This window comes from Carcharodon carcharias, chromosome 2 (genome assembly GCF_017639515.1).
Source record: "Carcharodon carcharias isolate sCarCar2 chromosome 2, sCarCar2.pri, whole genome shotgun sequence".
Lineage (NCBI taxonomy): Eukaryota > Metazoa > Chordata > Chondrichthyes > Lamniformes > Lamnidae > Carcharodon > Carcharodon carcharias.
The window spans coordinates 55,750,325-55,778,096 of record NC_054468.1 but is presented as its reverse complement, the minus strand read 5'-3'; the positions used below and the strand labels follow the sequence as shown (position 1 = coordinate 55,778,096).

Sequence of the window (27,772 nt, the reverse complement as noted above, 5' to 3'; positions counted from 1 at the left end):
AGAAACATATCATTGATTAAATTCAAACTGTACAATGATTGGCTTTCAGACAAGTGTTATACCATTTACTCATAGGATTACTTACCAGTCATAAGCTGAATCATGTGATCAGAGTTCACATTGCTGCTATCACCCCCCTCTAGAGCAAATCTTCAGTGAGCCTAGCTTTCTCAATTATAAGACAATTCAATATTTCTATTAGGAATATAACGGTTCATCTGAAGATTTTTTTTTAAAGTTGGTTTGCATCAGACTTCAGTAATATTGCAATTGGTGTACAGCCCATGTCTCCTCGTCAGGGAAGCTTGGTCCCATGTAATAACACTTAATTTTATTAGGGTCCACAGTCAGGTAAAACTGACTGATGTTGGTTTGAATTGGTGTACATCCAAAACCACTTAACACAAAAGTATAATGCTCCATATTTGACCTGGATGACACAAACATTGTCACTGTCTCCTTACATTGACTACTTTACATTGAATTAAGACATGGACATGAGAAGATAGTCAGGAAATAAGTTAGCTAATTTTATTTCAATGTTTTATCATTGTATGAGTCAGTAAGTACAGCTGAGCATCATCAATTGGTATACAATAATTATAGAGTTCTTGGGAGAGATTTTAACTCAATCAAAATCCATTCACTTGCACAGAGTTAAAATCCAGCCCCTTCCCTCTGGAAGGGCCACAAATATGGCACTGAGTGCATGTGATGTTTAGCTCAATAAATAAATCAAGAAAACTCTGTTTTGCAGCTTTGCAAGCTTCTTAGAAACAGGAAGGAAAATGTCAGAATATGTGTAAGACAGGAAGGAAAATGTCAGAATATGTTTAAGACAGATGCTTAGTTGATACCCTTTTTGATAAATGTATCTAATAATGCAGCTGTAATCACACTGTAAAATGATAGCAGATAAATTCTTTCATTAGTCTGTGCATTGGTTTGTGGCAAAATGTGATCATAAGTAAAAGCTTGTAGGCCTGTTTCTGTACAAATGATTTTTACACAAGTCTGTAGGAATTAAGGCAAAGATGATTAAAAAGTGGTTTCATACAATATTAAATGCCTGTAATATCATAGGATTAATACATCATAGTAATGGCCAATTGTTCTCCTTTCACACAAATAGATGGGGGAGAAATTCCTATCATCATATGTATGCTTAACAGGCACGTATCAAATTCTTCTCTTATTTCAACCAATGGGCGTGTTCAACTACAACTTAAAACAGGTCTTCCTGCTAACTGAGTTTCAAAATAGTGTCAATTCAGATTGAAACTGTATTTAAGAATAAAATATGCACGGATCTACCCACAGTTTTACATCAGTCTCAATTTCAGACTCGGTGCACTGGCAATAAATACATCAATTTAACCAAGTACAGGATGTGGATTTAGCCTTCTGCCTAATTGGATAACATGTAAATTGGGAAAACTCATGAAAATCAAACAGAGTTTTACACTTGGTCTTATTCATGCACTTCTGTAACTATCCATTTTTTCACACAATATGGACACTGTTCTTTGATCCAGTTATAGTCCTTTTATTATCCCTGATCCTTCTGTTATTTTATTGACAACACTGGCTTTTTGATCCTTTAGGATGTCAACTATAATTGCAACGTGCCCAAAGCAATCAGTGCTTTTCAGAAGGCATATTTTCTACTTCAGCATATTAGGCTGTTGTGCTTTTGCCTGCATGTGCCCTGATTTTTCAATTCTATAAAAGTGATTTGTTACAGAATTCTGGAACTCATGGGCAGAATTTTTCGCTCGGTGTGCAAGCACGCGCCCGACACGCTCGAGCGTGAACCAGTGCGTGATGACGTCTGGCAAGCAAGACAACATCATCACACACTCATGCAATATTTCAGTTTGGGGCGTGCGCGAGAATCAGCAGCGGGCCTGCTGACAATTAAGAGGCCTGTTAAGGCCATTAACATATAATCAACCGTAATTTTTTGCTGCCCGTCCAATGTTACGGTTGACGGGCAGGCAAATTGGCCAGGCAGCCTTTGCCTTTCTCAGGAAACTTAGTCCAAGGGCAGGATGAGGCGTCCGATGTTAATTTAAAAAATTAAAAATGTTTGCACAGAATTTTCATGTACAGATAACTGTTCCTGAAGCGTGGGTATTTTTTCCAGATTTTAAAATCTGTTTTTATTGGATTTGAACTTTTCAGCTCCCTGAGGCAGCTAGCTCTCTAGCTTCAGGGAGCTTTCTGTGAGCGCTCCCTGGCGCCCTCGCTGACTTCAACGCCCACTCTCCTCCCGCCCGTACCTTGGCAGCGCTGAGCATTTCAGCGTGCCTTTCACACTGGCTGGCCATTAATTGGCCCACCAATGTGAAATCACGGTTGGGGGCCGATCACAGTCAGCGGTCCATTCACTGACCGCTTCCGGGCCCAGCAATTGCGCCCGCCCGTCGATCTGAAAATTTAGGCCCATAAGTATTAGAAATCAACTTGTTTGTTATAGACTTTATCTTCTGCATTCGTCACTGCTGTTCTCCCTATGAACAGCGCCCATAAGGAGCGTTTTTCAATAGTTTCCTCCTGTTCTAATGTCTGTAGTCCTAGGATAGTAGAGAACACTGGCATGCCTACCCAGACCACAATTTTTTTTTAAAAAAAGCAGCTGCTACTTAATGGCTCTGTGGCTTCCAATAGTCAGTATTTATTTTGAAGCGAAATAATTAACGTGAGACAGAATTAAGTTAGAAACAGGCAGATTCTATCAAAACTCAACTGATGATAGCGTTCTTGCTTGTAGCTTTTGGAGGACACAATATGTCAGTGCTATGAACAGTCTAACTAAAGTTGTGTGATTGGCTTCTCTACATACAATTGCTCCCAGAATGCATTGTGATGACATTTTCAAGGCTGACTGACCCCTCTTCCTGTAACTGGAGCAAACTTTCTCTTGTATCTGATCAACAAAGCAAAGCGTGTGGAGGTTACTGTGGAGGCACAGTCAGGTTTCCAGTGTCAGGCCAAATGATTCTAAACCTTCAGTCTTACACTAAAAATCTGATAAACCCACATTATCACTGCAGAATAATACTGTGGTTTGAAGAATTGTCCTCTGCTGTGAACTATAGAGGAGTAGAAGGATTTTAGAGACTGGGAATATAAAATTATATTTGGTACTCATTAATGGGATGTTTACGGTTTTAACTATTTTCTGTTTAGTTCCCCTTGCTTTACAACTAACACATTATACAATGGATCTGTACAGTTCTTTCTGTCTCTCAGTAATGGGTCCCACTCTGCTATATGTTGGTCCCAGTTTATTAATGGAGGACAAAAGTGGACCAAGAAAATGATCAAAGTTGATTGAGAAGTGAAGAATGTGACAGTGAGATCAAGAGCGCAGTCACCACAATTTACAGCTCTGAGAAAGAACCAACTGGGCCTTTCTCACGGTAAGGACTTCCTTTCTTGTGGCGAATGACATGACTGCTGTGGCAGATTTTATCTACTGCAAGTAAGGTAAGCATAATGCACTTTTCCCCTGTATCTATGGCAGTTGCTTCACCTCACTGAGATCACGAGCAATGTCTCAATATAAAACTTTGGTTTAAAAGTGCTCAACATTTAATTTCCACAACTTCAGCTTCTGATATTTCAAAAATAAAACTACTGTACTCAGGTCAAGTATACAACGTTTCTCAAATACTTCAGACTTAAAAATGGGCAACATATTTTCTATTATAAATACACACTCATTCACAAAGAGGCACATAAACATATGAACATTGTTCAAGGCAATGAATGTATTTCACTATTTACACTTGTCAAGAAACTGCTAGTGCAGTAGTCTCACAACAGCTGGCCATTTACATGTGTCATATAGTTTATCTGTAAATGATAAGTCTATAGTGTGTAGATAAGTTCATTGTTTATAATTGTTGTTAATCACTGTTCATCAAACAGTGACTGTGCTTCCAACTTCCTCATACTGAATAATGAAGTAAGGGAAGCTCTGGTCATCATTAAAGATGACGAAAATCTGAGGTTCCAGCAGGTTATCCACACATGAATCATACAAATCACTGGAAGGATCAGCAGGAGATTGTGGTGGTGGTCTCCGCATTGAAGGCTTACCCAATGTGTACTTCCCTATAAGGACTTTTGCTAAGAACATATAATGAACACCTTCTTGTGACTTCTTTGAAAAGTTGTGAGAATAGCTTGCCTTTCTGGCAAAATAGCTGCCTTGTCCAAACATGGTGGCATGTTTTCCACATACCCTGGGGTCAAAATTATGTTTACAGATGGCATCAACTACATCCTGAGAGGTCCCGTGAAATAGATGTCTTTCGTTAAGGATCTTGTCCATTTCGGACATCTTTCGCGACATGTACTCCTTTTTCCTGTAGCAAGAAACAAAAATTCAGAAATAAGCTTTGCATGTCATACTGCAAAATGCCTTCTAAAAAATGATAAAGCCATAGATAAATAATAAGTTGAAATGTCTCCATTGCTCATTCCATAGCTAAAACTGAGAATTGGACAAGCCTGTGGTACACATCCTACCATATAAAGCACTTTTCAATAAGAAAGTGAAACAGAAAATGGATAGAGTTGTTTAAAACTACAATGCGCCATTCACCAAAACATACACTCTGTGGAAAATGAAGAGCTTATTTTAGCAGCTATTTCCCTTAAAAACACAGAAAGAGCCCTGCAACTGTTAAATGTATGCAACAGGAACCAACACATTTTTAACCCTTCAACCCTGTACCACCATTCAAGGCTGATCTGTAACCTAATTCATAACCTCAACTTTGGCCATATCGCTTAATACCTTAGGATAGCAGAAATCTTTCAATCTCAGCTTTAAAATTAACAATTGACCCAACATCAACTGTTGTTTGCAGAAGAGTGTTCCAAACTTCTACCACCCTTTGCATGCTTCCTCATTTCACTCCTGAAAGGTCTGGCTCTAATTTTTAGGCTATGTCCACAGTCCTAGATTTTTTTTTCATCTACCCTAACAGTTCCCTTAATATTTTGAAGAGTTTGATCAAGTTCTTCTAAATTCCAGGGAATGCAACACTAGCTTGTGTAATCTCTCATAATTTGGAGTCCAAGCATCACATGAGTAAATTGACTTTGCACTCCCTCCAACGATATATTTCATAAGTTGTGGGGGCCAGAACTGAACACAGTACTCCAAGTGTGGTGTAACTTTTTATAGCTGCAGCATGACTACTAACTCCTTAAGACTCAGGAGCAGAAGTAGGCCATTTGACCCTTCAAGCCTGCTCTACCATTCAATAAGATCAGGCTGATCTGGTTGTGGTATCAACTGCACTTTCCTGTCTGCCCCCCATAACCCTTGACTCCTTTGTCTATAAAAAAACATCTATCTAACTCAGCCTTGTTCAATGATCCAGCCTCCACTGCTTTCTGGGGAAGAGAATTCCACAGACTAATGACCCTCTAAAGAGCAAAAAAATTCTCCACATCTTTTTAAAAGAGGGACATATTTTTAAAGTGTGTCCCCTCATTTTAGCCTCTGCAACAAGAGAAAACATCCTCCCAGTATCCATCCTATCAAATCCCCTCAGGATATTATATGTTTCAATAAGATCACCTTTTATTGTTCTAAACTCCAATGGGTATAGGTCCAATCCGTCCAATCTTTCTTCATAAGTCCTTCACCCCAGGAACAGGTCGAGTAAACCTTTTCTAAACTGCTTCTAAACACAATTATTTCCTTTTTCAAAAAAGGAGACCAAAACTGTACACAATACTCCAGATGTGGTCTCACCAAAGTCCTGGAGTAAAACTTCCCTACTTTTATATTCCATACCCCTTGCAAAAAACGTCAACATTCCATTTGCCTTCCTAATCACTTGCTGTACCCGCATACTAACATTTTGTGATTGATATACCAACACACCCAGATCCCTCTGTACCACCAAATTCTGCAATCTCCCTCCATTTAAATAGTATACTGCTTTTCTATTCTTCATGCCAAAGTGCACAAGTTCACTTTTTCCCATATTAAGCTCCATCAGCCCAATTTTTGCCCCGTCACTTAGCCTATCTACATCCCCTTTGTAGACTTTTTACAACTTACTTTCCTCTCTATCTTGGTATCATTGGCAAATTTAGCTCCCATACATTGTATTCTAATCCTCTAAATATAAAGGCTAGCATTCCGTTAGCCTTTTTGATTATTGTACCTGTCCTTGACATCGTAATGATATATGTACATATATTCCCTAATCTCTTTGGACCTCCACTCCTAGCTTTTCAGCTATCATTTCTAACAGCTTCAGTCTTCCAGAATTCACTTTGCTTTGGATAACACCTGGTACTGCCCACCTTCCCCCACTGTTGTTTATAATCCATATTTAGTTTGGTGACTATCAGATTAGATGGCTGGACACTAGTTCTAACACATGGTTCTGTTTAAAAGCCATGTCTTGAAGAATAATTCCGTACAGCTTCCAAAATGCTTTTTACATTATGTACGTTTCCACTGGTAATGTGACCAGTCAGGATTCTAAAATAAAAGCAGAATACTAGATGCTGGAAATTTGACATAAAACAGGAAGTGCTGGAAAAACTCAGCTGATGGCAGCACCTGTGGAGAGAGAAACGGAGTTCATATTTTGAGTCCAATATGACTCTTCTTCAGAAATAAGTTCCAAAGGAGAGTCATATTGGACTCAAAACGTTAACTGTGTTTCTCTCTCCACAGATGCTGCAAGACCTGCTGAGTTTTTCTAGCATTTTCTCTTCTTATACCAGTCAGGACTCATTGGTGTGAATATGGCATTACAGATCATCTACCCAGTTTTCATTTTCATTGATTTTAATGGATGAAAGTTTTGGAGTTTCTACAACGGGTGACCAATCTGCAATGTCAATTTTACACCTAGACAGCGAGAGGAAAATTAAGCCAATGTACAATGTCACACCCATTTTTCTCTGTAATGATCTGAGAGCTTTATTACCTTGGTTAAATGGTCTGCTCTACTGTAGTACTACGCTTCCTTCTGTCTCTAACATTACAGGGCTAACTCTGTGATATTGCATAGTTGAGAGGAGACTCGCATGCTGAGACCACATATGGAAAATGTGGGTGGACACAACCCATGATTCTCTGACCATTTTAATTAATGGTTCACAAATTATGACGAGCTTGCTCCAGAATTTCAGATATGTGCTCTCAGCAGGCAAGTATCCCTGCTAGGAGTGCAAAGCCAAAACATTACCCATTACAAGCCAGTTGCAAGCATTGCAGTATAAAGAATAGATATTGCTGCAACTCAACAGACTAACTCAAAGCAAAGGAGCTCAGAAGCAAACCTCAATTAGCACTGCAGGGCAAAACAAGACACCCCATTGCAAAGTCACTCATATATTTAGAAAGATCACAATTTTCTAATAATTTTTGCAACCTAAAGATATAATTCATTTTTTTCAACTAAAAGACAAGCAATCTAATTCATGACTCAGCTTCAATCTTTTATCTTCCACAGAACTGATTGGCCACAGATGAAGATGAATATTCAGATATGTAGTCCTAGAACCTGCACTACCTTTGCTAGATCCAGTTGTTCATTTCTAGTTTACATCTCTGTATCACAATATCAAATGTAAGAATAGACCAGTAGTGAAACAAGCCAGACAATGCACACAACTAACACTCAGCTATGATCTGTACACACTGTAACACAATGACTAGTATTCATAATTCAGATGTAAATTTAGGTACTGGCATATAAAATATATATGATTCTAAAATTTTTATATAATCCAACCTCTTACCTTTTATACTTTTCCCAAAGATATAGGTTTTGCACCCTTAGTATATTTAAAATCCTAAATTTGGTTTCTGGTATTGTTTTGTGGAAAAGATTATACACAGTTCTATAGCTTTTGTCTTCTAGGGAAACAGGCACTTGAATGAAATCTTCTGATAGTTCCATTGAAATCCATGTTTCAGGATAGAGTTTTGAGTGGGAAGAGACAGCAGGAAAGCCCACTTGTTGAGAAACTGATCCATCTGGTAACTTTGCAAGACTGCCTGATATACCAGCTAAAGTCCTAACAAGAAAAAAAATAAAAACTGTAAATTTGATACAGCCCTTGGGTGGTAGCATAAAATATCCACACATGAATAGACATTTTAATTGTTTTTCAACAGCTAGATGGAGAATAAAATTCCTTGTTCTCTATTCAAACATTGTACCTTATGTTCGGCCTCAGAAAAACACTACTGTTTCAATCTGAATTTTTCAATCTCCCACATCAGCCATCCTTATGGCCTCTCAGAATGAAACTGCCAATTTTGTGGTAACCTAACAGTAAGTTTTGGGTTTCAATTCATACTCTAAGCTGACACTCTATTTGTAGCTCTGAGAGAGTGCTGCATTGTTGTAGAGACATTAAACAGAGGCCCTTTCTGTGAGCTTTGATGGTTCAGGTGGGCATTAAAGATCCCCTGATAGTACCTGAAGACACTTCTCACATTTTCTCACATTAAATATTTCTTCCTCAGTGAAACCATGATAGACTAACTGGTTATTTATCTGATGCCAGTTTAAAGGATACTGATGATGCTGAATGGTTCTTTGATCTGCACATGTAATAACAATCACTGCTCTTCACAAAGTAACTCAGATATAAAGCACTGAGATATTTCAAGTGGACCAGCATTTAGTAGGAATGGAGTTGAGGCTACCCAAGTATTTCTCTTTATCGTGACAGGGAAAGGAGACTTTTATTCCAGTAGACTGGGCTGCATCAAACAAGAATCAAAGTGGAACAGTAATGATCCACCCACATGCTATTCAATCTCTACATTTACAGAACATACAAGTCATGTATATAGTGCTTATGAAACTGAGACAAAGTATAATATCTAAATGCTAATCTTTAACTAAAACTGTATCACTAGAATCATTAAATAGGAATTAAGCCTCATTCTCACTGCATAACATTTAATATTTGGAGGACTGTTTCTTCTGTCCAATATTGGAACTGTCCCTTCTGCATTCTGATCACTGTCTCTGTGATCCATTGAGAAAGTAACATGAAAAAGACAGATTCCTCCACAGAATCATCAACCCAACTTCATGGATTATCCTGTCGAAGGTAAGCTCATGAAAGGTTGGTATCATTGACCAGAAAGAACTCTTGCCTGGCCAGGATGTGTGCAAGAACAGGCTGTGCTCAGTTCTTGCTGAATAAACACAATTCTTGCAATCCAGGATAAGAGAAGGAAAGAAAGAACTGGCATTTTTATAGCACCTTTTACAACCGCATGATGTTCCAAACTGTTTTACAGCTAATGAAGTACTTTATAAAGTGTAGTCACTGTTGTAATGCAAGAAACTCAGCAGCCAATTTGGGCACAGAAATCTCCCAAAAACAGCAATCCAACAGTGACCAGATAATCTGTTTTTAATGGTGTTAGTTAATAGATAGATATTGGGCAGGACACCAGGAGAAGTCCACTACTCTTTTTCAAAATAGCATCACCTCAGAATTGTCAACCTAGATTGCATGCGGTGCTCAAGTCTCTGAAGAGGAGTTTCACAATCTTCTGACTCAGTGGCAAACTACCCTTGACCCGTGGCTGGCCCACAGATGGCAGCACACAATCATTAATTAGTTAAACTGGAAATTGTGGCATTTTTTCTCATCTCCCAATGCACACATATATTAAAATATCAATTCATTAAGGTTGACACAAGAAATTCAAATTTCAATACAGCTTTGGCAGATCAGAGTACTAGTTGCTGTTAGACAATTTATGAAACTTCTTGAATTATCATTCCAGGATTGCATTTGGGCCAGTGTAGCTTGTATTGTGTACATCCCTGCATGCCAATGAAAGGCCAGAGGTTTCAACAATGTTCAAACCTTTAAAAAGCAGACAGGAGTCAGAGAGTCATTACACCGTAGGAGGGCATTAGGCCCATCAAGCCCATGCCAGCTCTCTTTGGACCAATACAGTCACTCCTATTCCCTCACTTTGTCCCTATAGTCCTGCTATTTATTTCCTTCAAAAGCAAGGAAGCCTGCTTGGAGACATGAAGCTACCACATTGGTACCTCTTTTTTGCATGAAAGGCAAAGAACAAAGGCTGAGTTATACCAGGTTAAATTTTTTTAAATCTGTTATGAGGCCTGCAAGTTGTTGTAAACATGTCAGAAAGGATGTCTGAAAGCACTTCAGAACCAATGAATTACTTTTTTTCAAAAATGCAGCTAGAGTTGTAACGTGAACCATTACAGATCTAGGAACCATTGTTATAGGATACAGTACAATGAGGGGAGAAGAGGGAAACAATAACATAATCTAATGGTATTCATGAGACAGGAGACATGTTAATGCAGAAAATAAACAGTGCTTCCACTAAGGTTTCAGGGCAATGCTCAGGATATTCATTTTGCTCTGGACTCTCTGCAGATATAAAGACATAACTGGGTAGCCATTACAAAGTTAGAGATGAGATATATATTATTACACATTAGATAACTGAAAAAGTATCTTCTATAATGGCATAGTATATCTTCTTCAAACAAAAAGGGATTTCTGAACAGAAATTGTTAAAATTCACAACTACTCACTGCATTATGACAGTTTCTGTGAAAGAAGGCATTGTGTGAACACAATGATTACTTTGATTTATACATCATGTACATTCAGCTGAGTTGCATACTGTGTTTTACTTTTAATCCTATTGTTAGCATTTGAAAATTTTAATCAATTTTTAAGTATTACATGTATCAAAAGAAAAAAAACAAGTGGGATCAAATACTAATTACACAAAGAGATATAAAATAACCACAATTCACCACTGCTTAATAAAACTTCAGCCACATTTTTCAGGGAAAGCCTATTAAAACCAATCTAGTTGTCATTCAAGTTATATATATGACCTTGCAAAATGTTTTGGAAATTTCAAGATTATCTAATATGAATGATAAAGGTATATGTACCAGTGACAGCTTTAATTCTGTGGAAATATTGTCAAGAGTAGTTTTAATATTTGGTAATACGCTTACAGAATATGGTAACACTGTGATTTACACATCAGTAGCCAAGAGGTGCTCAATGGTAGATTTGGAATCTTGTTGATTTGTAGGATTCATAGTAACTTCACAAAGTGTGGCTCTAAATGGATTACTTTAGGTAGACTAAAGTTCCTTGGCAAGATTTTTAATTCAATATTGTGTAAACTAAGGTGAACTTAATTCCAAAATATATTTTTACAAAATATTTCCACAGAAATATATAATGGTATGCAATTGATTAACCTAGTTAGGAACTAATATGTTCTGTCAAATAAACTGTGCTCAACTTACTGTAAACAGGGTAACAGCAGTACAGAAGAGCGAAATAAGGGTCGTCGGGTGATTCGTCGCCGAGTGCCAAAAACAGCATTCTGCTGAAAGCCCTCCATTAAATTCAGGATATATCTATTTTGCTGCATGACAAAACAGATCTCACTCATACCGCGAGATGAGGCTTCCTCGATGCATCGAACAACTGCCTAGAAATAGCAAATTAATACATTTTTTAATGATAAGGAAAAACAATGTTACTAACATTGAGATATGAACCATCTTCTGCATGTGACACAGTAGTTCTTTTTAACAACCGTGCTAAGATTTTAATGTCATAATTGTGTACTGAGAAGTTCTGGCACTTTGGTTTTGTTAGATAAGTACCTCCCTTCATTGACTACTTTTTATATCACAATGTAAACTGTTTAAGCAAAGGCTTGTGTCCTCACCTACTTTACTGTTAAGTTCATAGAAATAACCTTTGTTTTGTAGTTTTCTTAATTTATTCAAAGGACTTCATAATTTACATTTTCTGTTGAAACAGTTCTTGAATATTTGAATTGGCTTAACTTGCTCTTCCAATAGCAATAATAAATATAAAATAAAAAAATACCATGACCTTTTGATTGCCCTTTTGGTACAATGTTTTGTACCAAATACATGGGAACAGAATGTGAAGTAGAATTTGCTACAATCTAAACATTTCTATGTTATTTAAATTATGTAACATCTACAATTTTCAGGAATTTGATCACTTGACAAAATCTACATTTCAGTTATTGGCCAACATGGCAGCATTCCATATTACCTCAGAATATTCTCTCCAGCCAAAGTGTTCCCTGCAATAGTACTTCCAAACTGTGTGGAATTGTGAGCCGGAACTTGCCAAGGAAACAGTGGACAATCTCCTCACTTGGTTGAATTCTACATCATAAACTGTCATTAAGTTAAAGTCTAGTGAGAAAACACGACCCCTAAGAAAACAATAAAATAAGAATTATCATCCTGGGAAATGTCACATTCTATCCTACAATTGACAAAAAAGTAGGATTAAGTCAGAAATATTTGTAAAGTTTGTAAAACAGAATATTTCTCATTGCAGTGATCCTAGTGCAACAGTCAAGATATAGCAACTAGATGTGATTATTAGAATTCAGTAGAAAAAACCTAGCCTACAAAATGCAGATTTTCAATAGGGCTGCATCAATAGGTTAAAGACTTGCAAAAATTTAAGTATTAAGAGCAGGACTGATTTATTATGATGCATTAGGCTAAATGAAATAATCCCACAAATAGAATCTTAATAACAAAACTGCAAAATTGAGCTGCCTTATGCCATAGACCTGCAGACACTGGCTTTCAGGGTTCAGGTTCCTTGACAACCATACATACATACTTGTACAGTTAAGTCATACCTTTGATGTCCTGAATGCAATTATAAATAGTTGCACATGTAACATGAAAGATGGGCAGTTGTTCGAACAAGGCAGCCATTATTTTTTTCAGTCTTGGTAAGCTGCAATGTGCAATACCCACAACCATCTGCAGTACAAATGTTCAACAGATGATAAAATCTGCCAGTAGCAAGCAGTAACCTGTGACCACACTGCATGAAATACAAAATATTAACCTCTCATATTATAAATTTGCTTATCATTTCTACCCAAGTTTACCTTGGTTTCAAAAAGTTGAAACTGTAAAGTCAAGAAAAAAAATTAGATTAAGATCAGGGTAAAACTCTATAATGTGGCATTTCAATGATTGTTAAATGTAGGCATTAGCTACATGCTCTATGTTTTCACTATTGGTGCTATCAAGGAAACAAATGGTGCGGGGAAAGGAACGGGGGAGTTAAATTTGCTTTGGGAGGTTGCACAGAACAGATAGAAGCGAATCTTGCACCCATTCAGAGATAGACAGGAATAAGCCAACCCTATCCTCCAACTGGTTTACAAATGGGTTAGCGTGCTCCTACTGCTGATAACTTGTCTACAAATGGAAAATTTGTCGCTTTCTGCTACTAATAGGTTACTAATTTTAGTACCACATTCTATTGCATGTAAGATAGAGTAATTCCTTTAGTTTAATCTGACCAGCTAGCTGAGTCAGGAGGTTGGATGTTGCCTTTTGAAAATGCAACCACAGTTGTCTGAAAGAGGTCATTGATACTTTCTGTGAATATCAACCATTCTCGTTCATAAAACAGGAAGATGCCTGAAATTCACCCTAGCCCAGGAAAGCATGCCAAGAAAACTGCTTTTCATTGAAAGAACTAAGCTTATTAACGATTGATCTCCTCTTCCCTTGAGCAATGTTGTTAAAAGTTGAACTGCATTTGCACCAAGTGGAACCTGAAGTGTTTAATAGTACATGAAGTCAAAGTATTTCAAGTAGATTTAAGAGGCAGAGGTAATCCATAAAGCATGGTCATCAAACCTAGATGATTGAAGTGCTTCCATCCATGTCTTTACAGGCAGTCAATTGATTTTGCAATGATTGTCTATAAAGATCTTATCTAACCGCAAGACTCTGGTGTTGAACAAAATAGGCACAAAAACTGACTCTAAAGCAACTGTGAGCTAACTTTATAGAACCATTTCAGAAAGCAATATGTCAATATAATGGAGCAATTAGTGTCATATGATCAACTCCATATATTTTACTTCACCAAGCCAACATGGATCAAAATGGGTTCTAAATAGGTTTTTCTTCTCCTCCTCCAGATTACAACACTAAAGGCTATAACAATGTTTAGATATATTTTCATCCATTTTGGTAACATCAGTAAATTAAAAAAAGATACTTCACTGTTTTCTGGTAAAGTATTTCACAAATTCATATCTATCTCTAAACATAGTAGTAATCAGGATATGGAATCCTGGCCAATTTTCCTCTCAAGAAGCCAAGGTGCTGGAGACAACTATAGCACTCCTACTAACATCCCAGCTGAAGAAATGTCAACTCAGAAAAGTCTGGGATTTTATTTTTTTATCCGTTCACAGGATGTGGGCTTTGCTGTCTGGGCCAGCATTTATTGCCCATCACTAGTTGCCCTTGGTGGTGGTGAGCTGCCTTCTTGAACCACTGCAGTCCATGTGCTGTGGATACATCCAGTGCTGTTAGGAAGGGAGTTGCAGGATTTTGATACAGCGACAGTGAAGGATCAGCAATATATTTCCAAGTCATGATGGTGAGTGACTTGGAGGGGAACTTCCAAGTGATGGTGTTCCCATCTAACTGCTGTCCTTATCCTTCTAGATGGTAATGGTCAAGGGCTTGGAATGTGCTGTCTAAGGAGCCTTGGTGAATTCCTGAAGCACAGCTTGTAGATGGTACGCACTGGTGCTATTGTGTGTTGGTGGTGGAGGGAGTGAACACTTGTGCTTGGGGTGCCAATCAGGTGGGCTGCGTTGTCCCAGATGGTGTCAAGCTTCTTGAGTGTTTGGGAGTTGCACTCATCCAGGCAAGTGGAGAGTATTCCATCACACTCCCGAATTGTGCCTTTTAGATGGTGGACAGGCTTTGGGGAGTCAGGAGGTGAGTTACTTGCCACAGGATTCCTAGCCTCTGACCTGCTCTTGTAGCCACAGTATTTAATGGCTAGTCCTGTTCAGTTTCTGGTCAATGGTGACCCCGCAGGATGTTGATAGTGGGGATTCAGTGATGGTAATGCCATTGAACATCAAGGGCGATAGTTAGATTCTCTTTTGTTGGAAATTATAATTGCCTGGCACTTGCATGGCATGATTGCTACTTGCCATTTGTCAGCCGAAGCCTGGATATTGTCCACGTTGCATTTGGACATGGACTGCTTCAGTGTCTGAGGAGTCGCGAATAGTGCTGAACATTGTGCAATCATCAGCGAATATCCCCATTTCTGACCTTATGATGGAAGGAAGATCATTGATGAAGCAGCCAACGATGGTTGGGCCGAGGACACTACCCTTAGCAACTTCTGCAGTGATGTCCTGGAGCTGAAATGATTGACCTCCAACAACCACATCTTCCTTTGTGCTAGGTATGACTCCAACTAGTGGAGAGTTTTCCCACTGATACCCATTGACTCCAGTTTTGCCAGGGTTCCTTGGTACCACACTCAGTCAAATGCGACCTTGATGTCAAAGGCAGTCACTCTCACCTCACGAGTTCAGCTCTTTTGTCCATGTTTGAACAAAGGCTGTAATGAGATCAGGTGCTGAATGGCCCTGGCAGAACACAAACTGGGCATCAGTGACCAGGTTATTGCTAAGCAAGTGCTGCTTGATAGCACTGTTGATGACCCCTTCCGTTACTTTACTGATGATCACGGGTACACTGATGAGGTAGTAACTGGCCAGGTTGGATTTGTCCTGCTTTTTGTGTACAGGACATACCTGGGCAATTTTCACATAGCCAGGTAGATGCAAGTGTTGTAGCTGTACAGGAACAGCTTGGCAGGGGCACAGCAGGTTCTGGAGCACAAGTCTTCAGTATTATTGCCGGAATATTGTCAGGGCCCATAGCTTTTACACTATCCAGTGCCTTCAGCTGTTTCTTGATATCACGTGGAGTGAATCGAATTGACTGAAGACTGACATCTATAATGCTGGGGACCTCCAGAGAAGGCCGAGGTGGATCATCCACTTGGCAGTTCTGGCTGAAGATTGTAGGAAATGCTCCAGTCTTATCTTTTGCACTGATGTGTTGGGATCCTCCATCATTGAGGATGGGGATATTTGTTGAGCCTCCTCCTTCAGTGAGTTGTTTAATTGTCTACCACCATTCACGACTGGATGTGGCAGGACTGCAGGGCTTAGATCTGATCTGTTGGTTGTGGGGTCTCTTAGCTCTGTCTATCTCTTGCTGCTTATGGCACACAAGTAGTCCTGTGTTGTAGCTTCACCAGGTTGACACCACCTTTTTATGTATGCCTGGTGCTGCTCCTGGCATTCCCTCCTGCACTCTTCATTGAGCCAGGGTTGATCCCCTGGCTTGATGGTAATGGTAGAGTGGGGGTTATGCTGGGCCATGAGGTTACAGATTGCATTAAAGTACAATTCTGCTGCTGATGATTCACAGCGCCACATGGACGCCCTGTCTTGAGTTGCTAGATTTGTTCGAAATCTACCCCATTTAGCACGGTGGTAACGCCACACAACATGATGGAGTGTATGTTCAATGTTAAGGTGGGACTTCATCTCCACAACGATTGTGCGGTGATCACTCCTACCAATACCATCATGGACAGGTGTAGCTGCAGCAGGCAGGTTGGTGAGGATGAGGTCAACTATGTTTTTCCCTCTTGTTGGTTCCTTCATCACCTGACAAAGACCCAGTCTAGCAGCTTTGTCATTTAGGACTCAGCTAGCTTGGTCAGTAGTGGTGCTACTAAGCCACTCTTGGTGATGGACATTGAAGTCCCCCACCCAGTCTTGCCACCCTCAGAGCTTTCTCCAAGTGGTGTTCAACCTGGAGGAGCACTGATTCATCAGCTGAGTGAGGGTATTACATGGTAATCAGCAGAAGGCTTCCTTGCCCACGTTTGACCTGATGCCAAGAGCCTTCATGAGGTCCAAAGTAGATGTTGAGGGCTCCCAGGGCATCTCCCTCCCAACTGTATACCACTGTGCCACCACTTCTACTGGGTCTATCCTGCAAGTGAGACAGGACATACCCAGGGATGGTGATGTTGGTGTCTGGGACCTTATCTGTAAGATATGATTTCATGAGGATGATTATATCAGGCTTGACTAGTCTGTTCGACAGCTCTCCCAATTTTGGTACTGGCCCCCAGATGTTAGTAAGGAGGACTTTGCAGGGTCAACAGGGCTGAGTTTGCCATTGTCATTTCCAATGCCTAGGTCGATGACAGGTGGTCTGTCCGGTTTCGTTCCTTTTTTGAGGCTTTGCACAGTTTTGTACAACTGAGCGGCTTGCTTGACCATTTCAGAGGGCCTGGTGTCATGTATAGGTAGGTTTCCTTCCCTAAAAGGACATTAGTGAACCTGATGGGTTTTTATAACAATCGACAATGGTATCATGATCATCATTGGACTCTTAATTCCAGATTTTTATTGAATTCAAAATTCACCATCTGCCATGGAAGGATTCGGAACTGGATCCCCAGAGCATTACCTTGGGTCTCTGGATTACTAGTCCAGCAACAATACCACTATGCCCTTATTTGTGTTGTGAAAAATGTTGAGTAATTTGGTTAATGCCGATATATAATACAAATTAAGAAATCAAGGCAAATTTTAAGCTACAAATAAAAATTGGGACATTTAATATGTATGGTTGCTTATGATGATTGCTGGCCAATAAGGTGAGTTTGCATCAGAGCATTTGTTGTCTTTGTGATGAATTTTATTTTTCCATAAAGGAAACCAACATGCAAATTGCAAAGATTGCAAGTTTGCCTTCATGGTCAATAGGGTACTAGTTCAGCAGAATTTTCAGACAGTGTTGTTCATGCCTGTTCCAGAAACTTTACCTAACCAAACACTCCCCAGTGGAGACAACGCCCCTTTAACAGCAATTATGGAAATGGGTGAAAGTTCACTTGAGTGTAATGACTTGAAAGCTTGTAATATTTTTCATACCACAGTCATCCCCATCATCACAAGACTATTGATTTCAGAAATGATGCTGCATTTTTCTGAAAGGCAATTCATAGTTATTTCTAAATAATCTAGTAAATTGCTACAATAAGGTCTCGACCAGTCTGCATATTTACAATTGCCCTACTTGAGGAAAAGCAGTTACAAATACTGCATCAAGCTTGCCTGATTCTCATAAACACAAAGAAAAAATTGTAATGTCAACAGTCTCGCCCATCAGGTGTCTTCTTAAAACAAACTGATCTCATTTCAACCCTGACGATCAACTTCAAGAAACCATCTCTATAAACTTGAGTTTAACAAATCTTGAGTGAGTCATGATTTTTTTCAGCTCTATTGTAACAATGAAACTGGGAAAGACGTGAGAATAAATGTCGAACATTATCAACTGATAGTTGTCTGAACTGTTACTGAGAGCAGACTTAAGCATGTGTTGACTTTTACTGCACCTTGCTCTTATCACTTACGGCTGAAATTTTTATATTGTACATTCCTGACTTTGCAAATAAAAAACATTCCTATAGAGGGGAATTAGGGCCCACTTTCCAATGTATTGCAAAAAACTCAAGTAAACCATTCTTAAAACTTGGGCTCTGGGACATCCACCAACTTTCAGTGAATTGTGGACAATACATATTTATCTAACAGAAGGAAAGCCCACACAATGAATCAGTTGGTGAAGGCATTGGTGTGAAAGTAATCACAGGGTCCAGGAATCTATTCATGGTCTGTGAGAGTTTATCTCAGCCAAGAATTAATCTACACTTGGAGAGGCAGGGATTAATCAAGGACAGTCAGCATGGTTTTGCTAAGGGGAGGTCATGTCTGACCAATTTGATTGAATTTTTCGAAAAGGTGACCAGGTGTGTAGATGAGGGCAATGCATTTGACGTATACTACTTGGACTTCAGCCAGGCTTTTGATAAGGTCCCACATGGGAAATTGATAACGAAGGTAAGAGCCCATGGGATCCAAGGCAATTTGGCAAATTGGATCCAGAATTGACTGAGTGGCAGGAAGCAGAGGGTGATGGTCGAGGGCTGTTTTTATGACTGGATGCCTGTGTCCAGTGGGGTTCCACAGGGATCGGTGTTGGGTTCTTTGCTGTTTGTGGTACATATAAATGATTTAGACTTGAATGTAGGAGAGTTGATCAGTAAGTTTGCAGATGACACAAAAATTGATGGGGTGGTAAATAGTGAGGAGAATAGCCTTGGATTACAGGAGGATATAGATGGGCTGGTCAGATGGGCTGATCAGTGGCAAATGGTGTGAGGTGATGCACTTGGGCAAGGCAAACAAGGCACAGGAACACAAAATGATTGGTAGGACCCTGGGAAGTACCGAGGATCAGACAGACCTTAGTGTGCATGACCAACGGTCCCTTGAGGTAGTGGGACAGGTAGATAAGATGGTTAAGAAGGCATATGGGATACCTGTCTTTATTAGCCAAGGCGTAGAATATAAGAGCAGGGAGGTTATGTTGGAACTATATAAAACGCTGGTTAGGCCACAGCTAGAGTATTGCATGCAGTTCTGGAATACGCATTATAGGAAGGATGCGATTGCGCTAGAGAGAGTGCAGAGGAGATTTACCAGGATGTTGCCTGGGCTGGAGAGTTTTAGTTACGGAGGAGAGGTTGGATAGACTGGGGTTATTTTCCTGTGAGCAGAGGAGATTGAGGGGGGGACATGATTGAGGTGTATAAAATTATGAGGGGCATAGATAGGGTAGACAGGAAGGAGCTTATCCCCTTGGTGGAGGGATCAATAATCAGGGGGCATAGATTTAAGGTAGGGGACAGGAGGTTTAGAGGGGACGTGAGGAAGATTTTTTTTCACCCAGAAGGTGGCGGGAATCTGGAACTTACTGCCTGAAAGGGAGGTAGAGGCAGAAAACCTCATAATATTTAAGAAGCATTTGGATGTGCACTTGCAATGCCATGGCATACAAGACTATGTACCTAGTGCTGGTAAATGGGATTAGAATAGTTCGGTACTTGCTTGACCAGTGCAGGCTCGACGGGCCGAAGGGCCTTTTTCTGCACTGTAGACCTCTATGACTTAGGCAATGTTTGTGCCATCAGTGTTTCTAAATGAGGAATGGGAAAATTAGCCTCCTTTCTCATTCTTAAATATTGTCCAGTGAGACTCAATGGAAAGATTGCACATGCAGACATCAAGTAAAGACAAAATTGGAGTTGTTTTTGACGCCGCTCAATCTGGAATAGGCTGCAAGTATTCAGTAAGTGATTAAATCCCAATTGTGAGAGGTATTGGACAATGAGCAGTTGAATCATTGTCCAGCAATTGTTCAGTGTCTTATTACTGTGAGAAATTTATAAGGAAAAAACAAAAAGCCAGAAGAAATATGAAAAGTCCAAAACAAAAATAAATATGTACTGAGGTATAAACTGCATAAGTGGTATAGATTATTTAATGAGTAAGTATTTTAAAAAGGTACAAATCTGAGGTAACAGATTTGAGCTGGTTCATTTTAAAGTTTTCACAGATCAAGGCAGCACTAAACTCAGCAGCTTCTTGCTTCTTGCTAGTGTGTCTCAAGGTTATTTCTGTTCCTATGAGAAACAATAGGGACTTTAATAAGCCTTTGTTGTCAGCTGTTTCTAACCAAACAAATCCTATTTACACAACCATTCAGCCATTGTGACATTGTCAACCCAATGACATTACCACCCCATACACCATGAGAGAGCAGCCAGGTTAACGGTGTAAAGGTGACTGTAGATCATGCATATTTCACAAAAATATTCTGGAGTAATTTCAAAAGTGGACTTCACATGGAAAGATATATAATGTGAACTCATTTGAAACTGTAAAAATACTAGGATTGCAAAACAATGTTCTACATATAGTCACCCTGCTGGAATTCACGGGACAGTCCCTTCTCAGAAGGACGTCAAACAGACACCATTGTTAAGGTAAAAACTCGGCTTACTCTAAATAGTTAGCCACGTTTTCCTACCTGCTCATAAACCCCTCACTTCCCCGCATAAGTACCATCACCAACTGATAAGATAACTTAGTTCATAACAATGATCAGAGGGTTACAGGCTCTAGCCCCACACCAGGGCTTGAATTGATAACCTAATTTTGACTCTTCATTAACAGTTCTGAGGATGTGATACATTGACAGAAGTACTGTTCCCTTGGATTAAACAATAAACCATGGTTCAGTCTGTCTGTTCTGGTGGATATTAAAGTCCCCGTGCTACAAGAAGAACAGGGGAGTTCTTCCACTGCTTTATCCCACATTTCTCAGTCAAGCACTGACTGATCATTCGTTTCAAGGCTATTTGTGGAGCAATGGTTGCTATGTTGTCACTGCATTTCAAATAAAAATTTTAAATCACTGCATTCAGTTTTTGTCCCTTCATCTGGTGGGTGATACAGAAGCTGCAGAAAAGGTTCAGAGAAGGACCAAAAGAATGATTCCCAGCTTAAAGAAGCTCAGTTACTCAGATAGATTTAAAAAGTTGGATTTATTCACTTTAGAGACACACAGATTTCAAGGCAATTTTGAAAGAGATATAAAAAATAGTTAAAGGGCTCAATTCTCTTCCTATTAATAGATTGGCAATGACAGGATTCTTATGGATAAATCATAAATGGGTTAGGGCCAGGTTATATGTAGATGGGTTCTTTCACTAGAGAACACTGTACCTACAGGACAAGTTGCCAGATCATACAGTGAGTGCTGATTCCCTGCATACTTTTAAAAGAGCTGAACCAGCATCTTGGCTAGGATAGAGATCACGTCTTATAAAAGGTAGGTAAAATATCCAGTAACATAAGCTTAGTCAATATGATCTCCTGAACAAGCTTTGTTCATCTAACGGGGTTGGAGAGGAATTGTCCATGTTCCCCCGCCCCTCTCATTGGCTTTGAGGTTTTAGCTTTTTTTGCCTCCTGTATCTGGCTGCTGGTGGGTAGGGGGGTGTCTAATCCTGATGTGACTGCGTGCAACAGGCTTGATGAACCATATAATAACAAGGACAACATAGTAAAACATCCCAAGGTGCTTTGCAGGAGAGTTAGAAAACACAGTTTGATACCTAGCCATATGAGGAAACATATTAGGGCCAAGGATCAAAAGCTTGGTCAAAGAATTAGGTTTTAAGGAGTGTGTTAAAGGAGGAAAGGAAGGACGAGAGCTGGAAAGGTTTGGGGAGGGAATTCCAAAGTTTAGGGCCTTAGCAACTGAAAGTGCATGATCAATGGGCAATTAAATTAGGGTTGGAGATCAGAATTGGAGCAGTGCAGTTATATTGGGGGTCGTGAGGCTGAAGGGTACACAGATAGCAAGAGTCAAGGCCATTGAGAAATTTGAAAGTAAAGATGGAAATTTTAAACCAACGCTTTGCTTAACTGGGTCAGTGAGCACAGGCGTGATGGGTTAGCATGACTTTCTGAAAGTTAGGAAATGGGTAGCAGATTCTGGATGAGCTCAAGATTATAGGAGGATTGAAAGTGGAAGATCAACCAGCCTTTCCTTCATGTTATCTGTGCATATTCCCAAGAAATTCATCATGTAAAGTGCTTTGAGAATTTTTGATGTGAAAGGCTCTATATAAAGACAGATTTTATTTATGATGAGTTTATTTGGTGTACTTCAGCATTTTCAATAGTATAGCTTATTGCAAACTGTGCAAAGTTTCCTGAATTATATTAAGAATTCACATATCTAAACTTGTATCTGATCTTTTGAATTGGTTCAGAGCCATTCCCACATGCCCCACAGAGCCCTGACACAGAACGATAACTTGCAGAGTTCTAATTGGTTGGACATGTGCAACTGATGTTGCTAGTGACTCATACTGCAATTCATCTCACGCCCAGCTGTGTCCTGAGCATTATTGTGTTACTGCTTGCACCACTGGTCTGCATAGCAACTGTGAAAATTTGCCTCCATAATAATTACATTTTCTGTTTCACAAGAAAAACCTGACAAATATAAACCAACAGTTAGCAAAACTACAGATCAACTAAGGCGTAGTCCTTGAAGGAAGTCCATCCTGATTCAATTCAGTAGATTATAATACAGCCTGTTTGTTTTTTCTTTAAATAATGATCTGTCCAAGAGACTCCTCATTCACCTTATCCTATTAACCAAACACAAGTTGCATATCATTGGTACAGTAAGGGTTGAGAGATTTGTACTAATTCAGGCTCAAGAACATTAGTGAGTGTTTGTACAATTTCCATCTTATGTTAAGGTGATCTTATTTTGCACCAAACACACATAATCTAAGAAAATAACAATTCTGGTCCAAACCTTTCAGGTATTTATTTGAAAATAATTGTCGTTAACACTGGTACCAAGTTCCTGAAAAAGGTTCAAAATAAAGGCAGTTATGTGCACAAGATGCAACTAGCATTAATAGCATAAAGAAGTGACTGCATTTCTAGTACATTAAACTGCGCACCAGTGACTCTAGCAATGCATCACATGTTGGGATGGAACAGAGTTGATTTTGTGTCCTACAAATGCCACCGTTAAAAAGGCAATTTCACACAGTATTTTACCTGATTCACTAACTATTCTCAAGGCAAACACCCCATAAAAATGTTCATTTTTTTTTCAATAAGACAAACTATTTCTATGCTCATAGGAACTAATTTGTCTAAGATTAGGAACGGTTACTGACATTACTGGAACACAATCATCTTGACACTGTACCAATTCAAATACAGGGGTAGCACTCTATATAGTACAGATTCCCAGCAGATCCCAGTAAAATATACAAATTACAATGCACACAGGTAAGTGGCAATACTGATTTTTAATTGAAACCAATTGATAATTTGTTACGTTAGTTGAAGGCCCCTGAAGAATTACAATAAATGCAATTCAGGTCATCCTGTTAATAAAATATTGGTTCTGAAGTCCATATTACACGTATTATAGATCAAAAATATAAACAGTATTTTTCCTGCTAAAACAAAAGTGTGTGTAAACTGTATTGCATCTCCTGTGTCATCAGGATATGTAAAAGTTACTTTTATTTTCAGTTTTCAATGCAAGACACACACAGTAAAAGAATTATGATGGTCCAATAATAATTGAAAGAAACCACTCAACTATCCTCAAAACATTTTTAAGTATCGACATTGTAATCATAAAATGGTCATCACTCAAAAAAATGCCAACTCAATTTCTTAATCTAAGGAGGCTTGAGTTTCATACAGTCAACCATTTCTACACACCATGCTACATAAATATTATGGCCTGTGCAGTACAGCATTGGCACACTTATATTCAGTTGCACAAAGTGGTGGAAAATAAAGGTGCCTTTACAACTACACATGTTCTTTATTACAAACTCTGTTCTGTCAAACTGCTTCATGACATTGCAGAAGGAAGAAAGGAGAGAAGGTTGTGGGATGGTGAATTATCCCAGTTGTTCCATATGCCTCAAGTAGCCAGATTAAGAGCAGTATTTGACAGAGGCCTGGGTGAAAATCAGCTGTGTCCCTCCCAAGTTGTAACCAATGCTTTGTGATGCAAAGAAAAAGACAAATTAAACAAAATAAAACTCCACTTTGGCCTTCTATTAATGGCAGCGAGCAGGAATCCTGAAATTATTCTCCAGTGCCCTGAAGGGTCATTACAAGCCACTCAGTTATGAGATACCCACCAAGATATGATATATAAACAAGGCTCAAAGTGGAATGGTATGTGCTGGTATAGTACCGGCAGCTGTACAAGTCAGCACATTACATTCTAGAATTTTAAATCTGGAATGTATCACTGCAAGATTACATACCATCACTTTTAAGCCATTTCTGTACAAGAATTAAAGGTGGGTTTTATTTTTATTCAGTTGCTGAAGGCCAAAGCTGTGTAATTCAGTCAGGTAAAAGCCACCAATACTTGTTTTGAGTTATGCAGACATGTCTGATCAGTTGACTATTGATGGTTTTTACTCGGCCTTTCTGTGAGGGAGGTGCTGAACAGGCATTTTCCTGTGTCCAAACAAATTTTCACTGAAGCTAGGCTGCCCACAAATGATTAATAGCACTAACCAAATAGTGCAGTAACCATGCAAGCGATGTGCAGCACTAACTTGTTTACAAGTATTTTGGCAGGGTGCAGCATGCTGTTATCTACATCTTGTTACTACGGAAACACAACATCACAATGGAGCTGGGCTTCTCTTCACTGAAATTCAGACATCCAAGCCAACTCCTTTGAGTGCCTCACCTTTATCAAACCATAAAAGAACTAGCAATTCTCCTTAGATAGGTATTTTTAAAAACCACCACATGGAAGTGATCAGACAAATTCAAATGAAGGCACTTGTATTGCTAATTTGAAGATAGGCAACAAAAAAAGCAGCACTGGAAATATTAAAAGAACTTTTCAAAATGCAGTTAATAGTAAAGCTATCCTGCTTCTGTTACTTACTGATGTTGAAGTTTGACTTGGTCATTGTCAGGATTGCAGTACAGTCTTTCTAAATGTTCTTGCGCCTCATCGGGCACTGCCTGCCAAGTCTGAGTTGCAATGTTTCTCAGCTGCCACTGATAAGGTAGCACTGTGTGATGTTTCAGACAGTCATTCCCATAAACACAAATCCCCTGCAAAAATTCATCACATATCTCTATTCCATCTTTCTGATGGGTGTGATACTGTAACTGAGTCAAAAGATCAAAGACAAGGTCGATGGATGCCTCCTCGCTCTTATCCTGAAAAATGCCAGTCTTTAAATCTTTCTCGGCCTTCACCTGGTTCAGTCGGTCATGACAGAAGGGGTTCTGATAGAAGCTATTGGCATGAGATTGGGCCATGTTGCCACAGCACTCTGTGGTGATAGCATCTTGGGTGGAATGTGTCAAGTTCTGGAATGGCAAGTTTGCAGAAGCGGAGATAATGGCAGATGCCTCTGTAGCAAAGGGTTGATCAGCTGGGAGCCCAGTCTCCTGGCCATCATGTTCCAGTCCCAGCGGCTGCTGCATCTGGCCAGGACTTCCCGCAGATGGCACCAGTGTGGAAACATCATTTCCTGACTTCGGGCACGCTTGAGTTTCACTCGAGTCTTTTTTCAAAGGTTCAAACAAACTGGTCCGATTCTCTACACAGCTGCCAGAAAGAAAAACCCCGCCGCCCAGCTTGTCGGATCGTAGCAAACTAGTGAGGATTAATCCCAGCGCCCGGAGATTCCTCGCCTCCAACTTCCTCTGTGCGTGTTTCTTCTTGAGGAAGGTATTGATGAGCGGCACTTTGCAGGATAAAGTCACCTCTGGTGGGAAGTTTCCCGCGGAGGGTCTGGAGCAGTCCAGCTTCGTACACTGGCCACTCTGGAGAGGCGGCCTGGCAGCGGCTGCCTGGGGCCCACACAGATGCAAACTCTTCTCCATGCTGCTCTCACTCTGCACAATCCCAGCTCGCCGACCTGTTGACAGGAAGATCGGCAGTCGTTAAACAAGTTTTGCGTTTCTACTTCTTTTCCACACCAACACCACCCCCCCGCACCTTTAAACGAAAAGGGCGTTCAACTCATTTTAAGATTAAAATCTCTCAACTCCTCCCTCCCCCTCGGAACCTATTCCCACCCCCTCCGGCACGTAGGGCGAGCTCCCAACAATGCTCAGGGTAATTCATCCCAAACCTCGGACGTGCAGAATGAATGTTCTCAGGAGCAGCTACGTGAAGGCGGGCGGGGAACGGCTGAGGAGATTGGGGCGGTTCAGGAATTGGGCGGTCCCTCCCTCCCTCTCAGTCAGTGCAGTTCGACAGCCTCACAGCAAAACGCCCCAAACTTTCCTGCGCCAAGAGCTTCAGCAAAATAAATAAATAAATAAACTCAACAGACCAAACACTCATAAATCCGCCGGTAAAAGTAAGCACTGACTGGCCGATGCTAAAAAACCCCATAACACACACACAAAGACACCTCAAAAACTAACGTACACTGCCAACAATTCCGATCTGATTTAAAAAGAAATATAAAAATATATATTACAGGACTAGTGATTGTATTAAATGACCCAAGAAGGGGTTGTCAAGTCTTCACCCACAAAAAAAATCCTCCGGCATTAGAAGGGGGTGAGGAGTTTGAGTGGGGACGAGGATTTTCTCTCCAAGTTTACCTGAACAGTTCGGTAAGAGTGTCCGAAATCAGTCCTACCTCGGCCCCGATCAGTTGAGCATCGGGCTGGGAGTGTACGGAGCAGCCGCCGGCGAGCGGGGCGCGATGCCGATCGCCTCGGCCTCGGGCAGGGTTTGCGTCGGGAGTGAGGACCGCCGCTCTCATCGGGCGGCTTTGAAAGGAGGGTGAGTTAGAATCCAGTTTGAGTAGGGCCGGGAAGGGCAGCGTTCACCTCCTGTCGACGAGCTCGCAGCCTTTAAGTAGCGAGCGGGGTTTCGTCACTGGGAGGCTGCACCATGCAGGGCTGGGCGGAGTCTCCCCCGAGCCTGGTAAAGCCAAGCAGTGCAGAGGACTTTCATCTCCAACTCTTACTGAGCAGGAAATAGCACACGCTGCTGCTTATTTACGCCTCGCAGACACCGAATAGGCTCATTCCTTGGTCTGTGTACCAGACATATGGGAAGGGCTTGACTTGGGAGCAGTTGGAACCCTGCTCACCAACTACTAACCGCAATGTCTTTCCGAGCAAACAGCAGGAAAAACTGAACCGCCCTTACCAGAAGAAATGGTGTCTAAAATACAGGCCTCACTCGATTTAGTTTTATCAGGCTTAAGGTTACAACATTTAATTTAAAATAATTGGAGTTTGAAAAAGTTGTGGCTATTTCTAAACTTTTAGTGCAAAATGGAACTATAAATAAAATGCTCCGTGTCTAGAGGTTAAAAATGGTATCACTTG

The 27,772-nt window shown here is 40.1% G+C and overlaps 1 protein-coding gene across 2 annotated transcripts; it reads right to left on the bottom strand.

Annotated features, from left to right (window-relative positions):
• Positions 1–509: 509 nt before the first annotated feature.
• LOC121292818 (TCDD-inducible poly(ADP-ribose) polymerase) lies at positions 510–27,298 on the bottom strand. Of its 2 annotated transcripts, none has more exons than XM_041215262.1 (6): positions 27,035–27,298; positions 25,350–26,337; positions 12,130–12,295; positions 11,340–11,527; positions 7,792–8,070; positions 510–4,376 (listed from the first exon to the last, which is right to left on the bottom strand). In XM_041215262.1, the coding sequence occupies exons 2-6, from the start codon at positions 26,300–26,302 to the stop codon at positions 3,929–3,931; spliced, it is 2,034 nt and encodes a 677-aa protein (XP_041071196.1). In that variant the 5' UTR covers positions 26,303–26,337; positions 27,035–27,298; the 3' UTR covers positions 510–3,928. The 2 variants fall into 2 exon arrangements, with proteins under 2 accessions (XP_041071196.1, XP_041071187.1); XM_041215253.1 differs by having other exon boundaries at positions 27,073–27,298.
• Positions 27,299–27,772: the final 474 nt, after the last annotated feature.